Source organism: Polypterus senegalus, chromosome 5 (genome assembly GCF_016835505.1).
Source record: "Polypterus senegalus isolate Bchr_013 chromosome 5, ASM1683550v1, whole genome shotgun sequence".
Taxonomy (NCBI): Eukaryota; Metazoa; Chordata; class Cladistia; order Polypteriformes; family Polypteridae; genus Polypterus; species Polypterus senegalus.
This window is the reverse complement of record NC_053158.1, coordinates 203,724,316-203,737,313: the sequence shown is the minus strand read 5'-3', so window position 1 is coordinate 203,737,313 and position 12,998 is coordinate 203,724,316. Positions and strand designations below refer to the sequence as shown.

Below are 12,998 nucleotides of genomic sequence, written 5' to 3'. Positions count from 1 at the left end.
TTCGGAAAACACCCATATACAACATACATGACACATCACCAAGGCAATGAAAGATAAACACAATCAATAGGAAATAAGCATAAAATGAATTCATACCAAAGAATCAAAATTGAACCAAGATGATATAAATCACGAATTCAAACCCCAGAGATACTACACCCAATATACAAGGAAAGTCCTTACCATGCCAGGTGCTGTTATGATTTGAGTTCTTATTTGCTTTAAAGTCGCATATCTATCTATCTATCTATCTATCACCACCATCTTAAATAGGGAAACACAATGAAGAAACATTATGCATCTATCTATGTATCATATAGTGCCTTTCATTTCTATCTGTCTATCTATCTATTTATGCTATAAGCCATACTGTTTTACTTTTAAAAAACACATACAGTCCAAATGAAGAAAACAGAGTGTGTTTATGTTGTCACACACGAGCAGTTCATGGCCTCCAATAATGTCATGTCACAGTCAGACCAGTGCTTGGCGCTGTCATCTGATGCTTTCTCCTCTTGTTCCCCTGCAGACCAGCTGAAGAACCTGCCACTCAATGACCTCATTTTCAGTCCCCCGGAACCCGCCCACCAATGATGTCACTTTCTGTCTGCAGAGCACTCCTACTGATGACCTCACTTCCAGTTCTGGCCTTCCCTGAACCCTCCTCTTCCTGTTGCCACCATATTTATATCTCAGAACCATCTACAGTATGTTAGTCAGTTCTGTTTTGGGCTCCTGTCTGTAAAGTTGTGTTTTATTTGGCCATTTTTTTTCGTGACTCTCCTGTCCTTATTTCAGTGTTTATGATGCGGTACTCTTGCGGGACCAGGTGTGACTGCCAAATGAGAACAGACATCTGGGCACAACTTGTTAAAATGTTTGTAGTGAATTCCAGAGTAAACCAGCACTGTTTGGGATACACCCATGAGACTTCTTCCTAAAAAACTCTCCACCAGTTTCTCCAGTCTGTGCACTTTTAACTGCTGGGGTTTCAGGGAGAGAGCAAAAAGGAACTGAACAGAAGATTTGACGCTGAGAGAACACAAACATTTCAAATTGCTGTTATCATTTCTGGAGCTCAGTAGCACAAGGTACCCCAAAGCTTAATTCAGTGTCTCTCAACGTTTGTGGTTTCACAACCCAGTTTTTCACATGCCGCTGAGTTCAGGACCTTCTGAGGGAGTGGGGTGGTCACCATCAGTGAATCAAGTGAACTTCTCTAAGCAGGGGTTGGGTGGGGAATGGGGTAGGTGTCACACACGTGCACATGGGTGGCAGCAACAAGGGTCTGGTTAATTCGGGAACACTTAAATGTGGGCACTAATCCCTTCTCTCTTTCCTTGCAGGAACAAATAAAATCTAACCCACTTCCTTCCGGGTACAGAGCACACTCCTGATGATGTCATTTCCACCTCGTTAGATGATCCGCCTCTTCCTTCCCCACCAGCGCTTCTTCCCTGCGCCAGACTTGTCTTGGACTCGGTCCTATGAGGTTACTCTACACTAATGATTGCTATTTTTCTCATTACAGCGAAAGTTATAATACATGGGGTGGTCCCCCCCCACCCCCCAAATCTTCATATCTTGTCCTTGTCTTTCTACAGGGGGTTATGAAGAGTTTAGTCACACAGAGGTAAGGATTGAAGCAACAGCCTTGTATTTTAACATCCCCTCGCACTACCCACTGCAGCACACCATCTTTGATTTCTTCTTGTAACTGGAGTTTTGCAGTAATCATCTCGATATGTTTTACCTTTATTTTGGTTGCCTGCCATATTCTGCGAGTAGACGGGACCAGAGCAGCAGCCAAGTTGCACACCTCCTTAGGAAATCCACGCTGCTCACAAAAGTAGCCTTCGGCGATGGTGCTGAAAATCTTGTCGATGGAGGAGTTGGACGGTAACGTGCAGTTGTAGACGGTAAACTGACGCTTCAGTCGCTGGGGGATGTCATTTCTACCGCCGCCAGGGTGAATCATGGCAGCGGCAAACTGGATGTCCACGATCCCGGTGAACTCACCAGGCTTGTCCAGGTTGTAAAAGCCTTTCTGCTCCATCAGCTGCCGGACGATTTCGTTGGTTATCTGTGAATAAGACAGAATTCGGGTAATGAGTTGCTTCTGTCCGTCTACCATAAAGCATACAAACACTTTGTAATTTACTTCTCAAAGGAAAATCTTTCATTTTTTTTTTCTTACACTAGTGGGCTTTGCCCCCTGCTCACTTCACTTGCCAACCCCTGGGCGGGTGCTACACGCTAGTCGCTTTGTGGTTTGGTCGCTTGTGGAAGAAAAGAATTTGAAACAGACACCCCCTCACTGGAATGCCCCGATTTAAGCAATAAAACACAGACAGGAAAAATTAATGGAAAGAATTATTAAGGAGAAGATTGAGCAACACATGGCAAGGACAGGAGTCATTATGAACAGTCAGCATGGGGTCAGAAGAGGGAGGTCGTGTTTTACTAACATGCTGGAATTCTATGAGGAAGCAACAAAAGGATACAAGCAGAGTGGAGCAGATGAGATTATTGATCTTGAATTTCATAAAGCATTTGATGAGGTGCCACATGAGAGGTTGGGCATCAAACTAAAAGAAGTGGGAGTTCAGGGTGATGTTTTTAGATGGGTGCAGAATTGGCTCAAACACAGCAAGCAGAGGGTGACGGTGTGAGGAATCTCATTAGAATTGGTCGATGTTAAGAGTGGTGACCAGCAGGGGGCAGTGCGGGGGCCGCTGCTGTTTTTAATATCTATAAATGATTTAGATTGGAATATAAGGAACAAGCTGGTTAAGTTGGCAGATGATACCAAGACAGGTGGATTAGCAGATAATTTGGAATCCGTTATATCATCACAGAAGGACTTGGATAGCAGACGGCCTTGTGCAGATTTGAAAAAGACGAAATTTAATGTCAGTAAATGTAAAGAATTACACATAGGAAGTGAAAATGTGAGGTTTGAATACACAATGGGCGGTCGGAAAATCGAGAGTCCACCTTATGAGGATTTAGGAGCCATAGTGGACTAAGGCATCGACTTCCCAACAAGCCATTAAGAAAGGTAACAGAATGTCAGGTTATATAGCGCCTTGATGTGTGGAGCACAAGTCACAGGAGGTTCTGCTCAAGTCTTTATAACACACTGGTGAGGCCTCATCTGGAGTCCTGAGTGCACATTTGGTCTCCAGGCTATACATAGCAGCACTAGACCAGAGAAGAGCGACTCTGATTCCAGGACTACAGGGATGAGTTATGAGGAAAGATTAAAAGAGCTGAGCCCATCTCTTGCATTAAGTTTAGGTCTTGTTAGGACTGAAAACACAATTGGAGGTCTGAAAATTCCCATGAGAAGGACTAGGAGTCAGTGGACTCGATGTCAACTGGCAGACAGTGTTCAGAAGCTGAGGGTTAAAGCCTTGATGTGTGGAACAAGAGGAGGTTCTGCTCAAGTCTTTATAACACACTGGTGAGGCCTCATCAGTTGAAGGCTAAAAAGGACATAACAGCACTAGAGAAGGTCCTGAGACCTGGCTGACTGACAAGGGATGAGTTCTGAGGAAATTAAAAGAGCTGAGCCTTTACAGTTGAATATTAGAGGAGACCTCCCAGTGGATCAAGACTTGTATTTTAAAATGAGTTCATCAAGAACACGGGGACACAGCTGGAAACTTGTGAAGGGGAAATTTCACACAAACATTAGGAAGTTTTTCTTTACACAAAGAACGGTAGACACTTGGAATAAGCGACCAAGTAGTGTGGTAGACAGTAAAACGTTAGGGACTTTCAAAACTCGACTTGATGTTTCTTTGGAAGAAATAAGTGGACAGGACTGGCGAGCTTTGTTGGGGTGAATGGCCTGTTCTCGTCCAGAGTGTTCTAATGTTCTAAGGAGAAATCATCAATCGGTATTCTTTATCTAAATCTCCGAAGAGGTAACAAGTGCATGACATGTTAGCCACATACTACAAAAGAAAAAAGTGTCCTCAGCGCTATATTTATACAATTCATTGATTCATTGATTAGGTCGCTATGCTTTAAAAGGAATTCATTACATAATCAGAAAGTTTTTGATATGATTGGTTACATCCAGTTGCTAACGGGACTTCCAGATGTCGATACCTTAGATGACCACAATTTGATTGATAGTCCTGTTTGTTTAGGATGTACGTGACTTTTTGAATGTATTATTTTCATTCTTATTTTTATTTTAGGAGATGTGTGAGTTTCGCCACATACATCTTGTTTTCCAAAAAGTAAAGAACAATTGCTTAATTCATTTTTTGATCCAGCTTGGTACAAAAAACAGGAAACTTAGTACTGTAGAGGAACGGTTATGCCATAAATATAACATTTTCTCTTAAGGGGCTATATAAAATAACAAGAAATACATTTATCATAGTAAATAATAAAATAACAGTGTCAGCTTTTACGCATAAGCTCTGAAGGACATGAGACACAGACACATGCCAGGTGCACACTGGACCAGGGTTCAAATTCAACTCCTACACGTTCGCGTATGGGGATGCCGATGTACAATTTAAACAGTGTGGGAAGACAGACCCCCAGGCACAGACAGACAGACGCCAACTGTCCAAAACACACACTTTTGTTTCTTTTTAAACGCACCTGCACCCACAATGCAGTGCACAAACCCCAATAGTCTTCTCTCACCTCCACTCCCCCCCTCACAAGCTCCGTCTCCTTCCTCCCGACTCCAGCTCGTCTAATGGAGTGAGGCGGTCCCTTTTATAGTGCCCTGGATGTGCTCCAAGTGCTTCCTGATAGTCTTCCTATGGCACGTCCTGTAGTGGCGGAGGTGCCATATGAGCAACCGGAAGCAATCTGGGTGTACCTGGAATTACTTCTGGCAGCCGGAAGTGCTGAATTCCAGGGCTCCTTTAACCCTTCGGGTGCCCAAGGAAAGTATTGTCCCTCTCGTGGTCCGACCAGGCATTCCTGCTGGGTAGGGTTCCCAGCTGTCTGCCACAACAGATTCTTATTTTCATGGGAATTGTTACATATGCATAATAGAACTAACTATTTTACATTACAGTGAGTAATTAACTGTAGTAAAAAATAGTAAAATGTAATATCCATCCATCCATCCATCCTCTTCCGCTTATCCGAGGTCGGGTCGCGGGGGCAGCAGCTTAAGCAGAGAGGCCCAGACTTCCCTCTCCCCGCCACTTCTTCCAGCTCTTCGGGAGAATCCCAAAGGCGTTCCCAGGCCAGCCGGGAGACATAGTCCCTCCAGCGTGTCCTGGGTCTTCCCCGGGGCCTCCTCCCGGTTGGACGTGCCCGGAACACCTCACCAGGGAGGCGTCCAGGAGGCATCCTGATCAGATGCCCGAGCCACCTCATCTGACTCCTCTCGATGCGGAGGAGCAGCAGCTCTACTCTGAGCCCCTCCCGGATGACTGAGCTTCTCACCCTATCTTTAAGGGAAAGCCCAGACACCCTGCGGAGGAAACTCATTTCAGCCGCTTGTATTCGCGATCTCGTTCTTTCGGTCACTACCCATAGCTCATGACCATAGGTGAGGGTAGGAGCGTAGATCGACTGGTAAATTGAGAGCTTTGCCTTACGGCTCAGCTCCTTTTCACCACGACAGACCGATGCAGAGCCCGCATCACTGCGGATGCCGCACCGATCCGCCTGTCGATCTCACGCTCCATTCTTCCCTCACTCGTGAACAAGACCCGAGATAGTTGAACTCCTCCACTTGGGGCAGGATCTCTCCCCCAACCCTGAGAGGGCACTCCACCCTTTTCCGGCTGAGGACCATGCTCTCGGATTTGGAGGTGCTGATTCTCATCCCAGCCGCTTCACACTCAGCTGCGAACCGATCCAGAGAGAGCTGAAGATCACGGCCTGATGAAGCAAACAGGACAACATCATCTGCAAAAGCAGTGACCCAATCCTGAGTCCACCAAACCGGACCCCTTCAACACCCTGGCTGCGCTAGAAATTCTGTCCATAAAAGTTATGAACAGAATCGGTGACAAAGGGCAGCCCTGGCGGAGTCCAACTCTCACTGGAAACGGGCTCGACTTACTGCGGCAATGCGGACCAAGCTCTGACACCGGTTGTACAGAGACCGAACAGCTCTTATCAGGGGGTCCGGTACCCCATACTCCCGGAGCACCCCCACAGGATTCCCCGAGGGACACGGTCGAATGCCTTTTCCAAGTCCACAAAACACATGTAGACCGGTCGGGCAAACTCCCATGCACCCTCCAGGACTCTGCTAAGGGTGAAGAGCTGGTCCACTGTTCGCGACCAGGGCGAAAACCACACTGTTCCTCCTGAATCCGAGGTTCGACTATCCGACGGACCCTCCTCTCCAGAACCCCCGAATAGACTTTTCCAGGGAGGCTGAGGAGTGTGATCCCTCTATAGTTGGAACACACCCTCCGGTCCCCCTTTTTAAAGAGGGGGACCACCACCCCGTCTGCCAATCCAGAGGCACTGTCCCGATGTCCATGCGATGTTGCAGAGGCGTGTCAACCAAGACAGTCCTACAACATCCAGAGCCTTAAGGAACTCGGTATCTCATCCACCCCGGGGCCCTGCCACCAAGGAGTTTTTTGACCACCTCGGTGACTTCAGTCCCAGAGATGGGAGAGCCCACCTCAGAGTCCCCAGGCTCTGCTTCCTCATTGGAAGGCATGTTAGTGGGATTGAGGAGGTCTTCGAAGTACTCCTCCCACCGACCCACAACGTCCCGAGTGAGGTCAGCAGCGCACCATCCCCACCATATACGGTGTTGACACTGCACTGCTTCCCCCTCCTGAGACGCCGGACGGTGGACCAGAATCTCCTCGAAGCCGTCCGAAAGTCGTTCTCCATGGCCTCTCAAACTCCTCCCATGCCCGAGTTTTGCCTCAGCAACAACGAAGCAGCGTTCGCTTGGCCTGCGGTACCTATCAGCTGCCTCCAGAGACCCACAGGACAAAAAGTCCTATAGGACTCCTTCTTCAGCTTGACGGCATCCCTCACGCGGTGTCCACCAACGGGTTCGGGATTGCCGCCACGACAGGCACCGACCACCTTGCGGCCACAGCTCCGGTCAGCCGCCTCAACAATAGAGGCACGGAACATGGCCCATTCGGACTCAATGTCCCCACCTCCCTCGGGGCGTGGTTGAAGTTCTGCCGGAGGTTCCCAGCAGACCCTCACAACACGTTTGGGCCTACCAGGTCTGACCGGCATCTTCCCCCACCATCGAAGCCAACTCACCACCAGGTGGTGATCAGTTGACAGCTCCGCCCCTCTCTTCACCCGAGTGTCCAAGACATATGGCCGCAAGTCCGACGACACGACCACAAAGTCGATCATCGACCTGAGGCCTAGGGTGTCCTGGTGCCAAGTGCACATATGAACACCCTTATGCTTGAACATGGTGTTCGTTATGGACAATCCATGACGAGCACAGAAGTCCAATAACAAAACACACTCGGGTTCAGATCGGGGGGCCATTCCTCCCAATCACGCCCTTCCAGGTCTCACTGTCATTGCCCACGTGAGCATTGAAGTCTCCCAGCAAAACGAGGGAATCCCCAGAAGGTATGCCCTCTAGCAACCCCTCCAGAGACTCCAAAAAGGGTGGATACTCCAAACTGCTGTTCTGCGCATACGCACAAACAACAGTCAGGACCCTTCCCCCACCCGGCGGAGGGAGGCCACCCTCTCGTCCACCGGGTAAACCCCAATGCACAGGCTCCGAGTCGGGGGCAATAAGTATGCCCACACCTGCTCGGCGCCTCTCACCGGGGGCAACTCCAGAGTGGTAGAGAGTCCAGCCCCTCTCAAGAAGATTGGTTCCAGAGTCCAAGCTGTGCGTCGAGGCGAGTCCGACTATATCTAGCCGGAACCTCTCGACCTCGCGCACTAGCTCAGGCTCCTTCCCCTTCAGAGAGGTGACATTCCACGTCCCAAGAGCCAGTTTCTGTAGCCGAGGATCAGACCGCCAAGGTCCCGCCTTCGGCCACCACCCAACTCACACTGCACCCAACCTCCTTGGCCCCTCCCATAGGTGGTGAGCCCATAGGGAGGGTAAAAATGTAATAAATCCATCCATTATCCAACCCGCTATATCCTAACTACAGGGTCACGGGGGTCTGCTGGAGCCAGTCCCAGCCAACACAGAGTGCAAGGCAGGAAACAAACACCGGGCAGGGCGCCAGCCCATCACAGAGCGCACTCACACACACACCAAGCACACACTTGGAATAATTTAAGATCACCAATGCATCTAACCTGCATGTCTTTGGACTGTGGGAGGAAACCCATGCAGACACGGGGAGAACATGCAAACTAGTGATGGGTTGTTCTTTAACGATTCGTTCATTTTAAATGAATCTTTAATGTGACTCGGGATGAACGAGACGTCTCGTGGGAGTGAGTCGTTCAGTCGCGCATGCGCATTTGCACAACTTCCTATAGTTTCTGTATTGGAATTGATTCACTTGTTTCGAGTCTTCAGGTTTTGCAAGTCGTTCGTTCATCACGTGACAGCCCCATAAGCTTAACCAACTCAGTCTGAGCCGGAAACAGAATTGATTAGTTCATCTCTCGAGTCTTCGGGTTCGAGTCATTCGTTCATCACATGACAGCCCCATACGCTTAACCTATGCAGTCTGAGCCGGAAACAGAATTGAACGAAATGACTTGAAAAATGATTCGTTCATTTTGCTGAACGAGACTCAACGGTTCGAGTCGGTAAAATGATCCGAACTTCCCATCACTAATGCAAACTCCACACTGAGTGGACCCGGGAAATAAACCCGTCTCCTTACTATGAGGCAGCAGCACTACCCACTGCGCCACCATGCTGCCCTAAAAAGTAATAATTTGAAAGTGAATTATGTTTAATGTTGCGTTAGAGGTATTCGTTGCGTAATACGATTTTGTTCTGTTCGGATTTGAAATTAACATGCAAATACTTTTTAAACTTACACTTTTACTGTGAAACTTCAGTTAAAACAATATTTGGAATGAACTTTTCGTCAATATCGCATTGAATTTTGATTCTGTGTCTGGACTTTCATCGTGACAACGTAACTTATAACTGCCCGCGAGTGAATTTAATTTCTTTCTCTCTAATAAATAAACCAAATTTTTTGAATGTTTGTCCCTGTGATTTGTTAATTGTCATATCAGAAGCTATTCTAACGGGAAAATGTAAAATTTTTCATATGAATGGCCTTTCAAGATCTCCTTTGGTGTCTCATGTTAGATGGGCTACATTACCTTTCTTGTCATCTGTTAAAGTTTTACACGTCAGAATTGTTCGACCAATTTTGATTACATCTAATTTAGTCCCATTGAATAGCCCATCACTCAGACATCAATTATGCAATAACATTACGATACGTCCTTCTTTCAACAGTAATCCGGCCAGTGGAAGACTGGACGGTGTTAACGGTTGTAGATATTCTACTTGATATTGTAAGTTGATGTTTTCATCTTCCGCACCATCACCACCAACTGTTTCAGCAGAGTCTATTGATACGCATTTAACACTAGAATTACCAGAGTCTACGAAAAAACTTGTAGATCCAGCCCACCTTAAAACCATTCGCACTTCTCTGCCAGCGTCTTTTGTCTTCTAAATGTGCAGATTAAGATGAGCAGCAAGCAGCCACCCACCGACTTAGAACGTGCACAAACTTCTCCCAGCTCATGCCTTCATTGATTATCTGGGAGTGAAGTGGAGTTTTAGAGTGGACATAATAGATCGTTATCTGGAACACATTGCATTTCATGTGTGTTCCGTTTCTACAGTAATCTGTGTAAACACATTGTTAAAACAGAATTTTTTTCATAGTTTAGTAATAAATGTTACACAATGTAGGCATAAACTATAGAATGTGTGAAGCCTGAAGTCCAAACATCAAATAAACACTCTGACAAAAGGTTCAAGGAAAAGACAACAGCTTCCGTGGCTTAGCAGTAAGACTTGCTGACTCAGAAGGCAGTAGGCTTGCTGCGCCTCAGAGACCAGAATTTGATTCCCTGCTGGGGAGAAAGTGTTATTTTTTTTTTTCTTTTTAACCTCAAACGGACATAAAATTTATAAATTGGTATGCACTGTCAGTTAATGAGATTGTTATATTTTCATGTGGGATGCTCCTTTTAAAATATTTTTTAACAATTGAGACTGCAATTAACATGAACAAATGTCCTTATCACTGTTATTTTTAGAACATTAGAACACTCTGGACGAGAACAGGCCATTCAGCCCCACAATGCTCACCAGTCCTGTCCACTTGTTTCTTCCAAAGAAACATCAAGTCGAATTTTGAAAGTCCCTAACGTCTTACTGTCTACCACACTACTTGGTCACTTATTCCAGGTGTCTATCGTTCTTTGTGTAAAGAAAAACTTCTTAATGTCTATGCAAAATTTACCCTTCACAAGTTTCCAACTGTGTCCCCGTGTTCTTGATGAACTCATTTTAAAATAACAGTCTCGATCCACTGGACTAATTCCCTTCTTCATTTTAAACACTTCAGTCAGGTCTCCTCTTAATCTTCTTTTTCTTAAACTGTAAAGGCTCAGCTCTTTTAATCTTTCCTCATAACTCACCCCCTGTAGCCCTTAAGCAGCCTCGTCGCTCTTCTCTGGACCTTCTCTAGTGCTGCTATGTCCTTTTTGTAGCCTGGAGACCCAAACTGCCCACAGGACTCAAGATGAGGCCTCACTAGTGTGTTATAAAGTTTGAACAGAACCTCCTGTGACTTGTGCTCCACACATCAAGGCGCTATATAACCTGACATTCTGTTAGCCTTCTTAATGGCTTCTGAACACTGTTGGGAAGTTGATAGCTTAGAGTCCACTATGACTCCTAAGATCCATAACACGCAGACAGACAGAGCACTGTGTAATAGAGAGACAGACAGGCAGAGAAGTCACTAGATATACAGTTAGGTCCATACTGTAAATATTTGGACAGAGACAACTTTTTTCTCATTTTTGTTCTGTACATTACCACAAAGAATTTTAAATGAAACAACTCAGATGTAGTTGAAGTGTAGACTTTCAGCTTTAATTCAGTGGGTTGAACAAAACGATTGCATAAAAATGTGAGGTAACTAAAGTATTTTAACAACACAATCCCTTCATTTCAGGGGCTCACAAGTAATTGGCCAATTGACTCAAAGGCTATTTCATGGCAGGTGTGTTCAAGTCCGTCGTTATGTCTTATCAATTAACAGATAAAAGGCCTGGAGTTGATCTGAGGTGTGGTGTTTGCATGTGGAAGATTTTGCTGTGAACAGACAACATGCGGTCAAAGGAGCTCTCCATGCAGGTGACAGAAGTCATCCTTAAGCTGTGAACACAGAAAAACTCATCCGAGAAATTGCTACAATATTACGAGTGGCCAAATCTCCAGTTTGGTACATCCTGAGAAAGAAATCAAGCACTGGTGAACTGAGCAACGCACAAAGACCTGGACGTCCACGGAAGACAACAGTGGTGGATGATCACAGAATCATTTCCATGGTGAAGAGAAACCCCTTCACAACAGCCCACCAAGTGAACAACACTCTCAGGGCTTGGTCGGCGTCTCGATATCCAAGACTACCATAAAGAGAAGACTGCATGAAAGTAAATACAGAGGGTGCACTGCAAGGTGAGAGCCACTCATAAGCCTCAAGAATAGAAAGGCTAGATTGGACTTTGCTAAAGAACATCTAAAAAAGCCAGCACAGTTCTGGAAAAACATTCTTTGGACAGATGAAACCAAGATCAACCTCTACCAGAATGATAAAGGCAAGAAAAAAGTATGGAGAAGGCGTGGAGCAGCTCATTATCCAAAGCATAGCACATCATCTGTAAAACACGGTGGAGGCAGGCAGGGTGATGACTGCCAGTGGCACAGGGACACTCGTGTTTATTGATGAGGTGACACAGGACAGAAGCAGCCAAATGAATTCTGAGGTGTTCAGAGACGTACTGTCTGCTCAAATCGGCTAAATGCACTCAAACTGATTGGGCGGCGGGCGTTTAATGATACAGATGGACAATGACCCAAAACATACAGCCAAAGCAACCTAGGGGTTTATTAAAGCAAAGAAGTGGACAATTCTTGAATGGCCAAGTCGGTCACCTGATCTTCACCCAACTGAGCAGGCATTTCACTTGTTGAAGACTAAACTTCAGACAGAAAGGCAGACAAACAGCAACTGAAAGTAAAGGCCTGGCAGAACATTAAAAAGGAGGAAACCCAACATCTGGTGATGTCCAGGAGTTCAAGACTTCAGGCTGGCATTGCCAGAAAAGGGTTTTCAACCAAGTATTAGAAATCAACATTTGATTTCCAGTTATTTAATTTGTCTGATTACTTTTAAGCCCCTGAAATGAAGGAATTGTGTTAAAAAAATACTTTAGTTGCCTCAAATTTTTATGTAATCGTTTTGTTCAACCCACTGAATTAAAGCTGAAAGTCTGCACTTCAACGTCATCTGAGTTGTTCATTTAAAATTCATTGTGGTGATGTACAGAACCAGAATTAGAAAAAAGTTGTCTCTGTCCAAATATTTATGGACGTAACTGTATAAAGAAACAGGGAAGGCACATGTACTGAAAGAAAAAAAGGAGTGAGTGGGCATCAAACCGGGGACTCTTGATTACACTTTGTTTGCGTCTGTACTTGCGCTGTTACTTACAGTCAGATTATTAGAGCGTGTGAGCTTATTCAGTGCAGCAGGAACAACGCACATGTTGATCTTTTTTTTCTTTCAGTACATGTGCCTTCCCTGTTTATTTATATATATCAGGATCTGGTCCTGGCCTGATTCATGGAAGGACAGTGGAATACACCAATCACTAAAGGGGAAAAATGTTTACTAAAATTTCCCTCTTTCCCTTTACTGGTGCTAAACGGCTTGGACCGACATTCCTTGAATTTTGTGATGTGATAAGATAGATGGAGACTGTTGTCTGAAGCAAAGATTTTTAGCATAAATCAAGCTTGATAAAAATGGGTAATG

At 45.6% G+C, this 12,998-nt stretch overlaps 1 protein-coding gene across 1 annotated transcript in view; it reads right to left on the bottom strand.

Moving 5' to 3' along the window:
• The window catches only part of LOC120529941 (dynein heavy chain 5, axonemal-like), a 370,325-nt gene that overhangs the window by 152,960 nt on the left and 204,367 nt on the right, over positions 1-12,998 (bottom strand). The window contains exon 47 of the mRNA XM_039754150.1: positions 1,754-2,083. Within this exon, the coding sequence (XP_039610084.1) occupies positions 1,754-2,083 (330 nt within the window). The remainder of the gene's footprint in view (positions 1-1,753; positions 2,084-12,998) is intronic.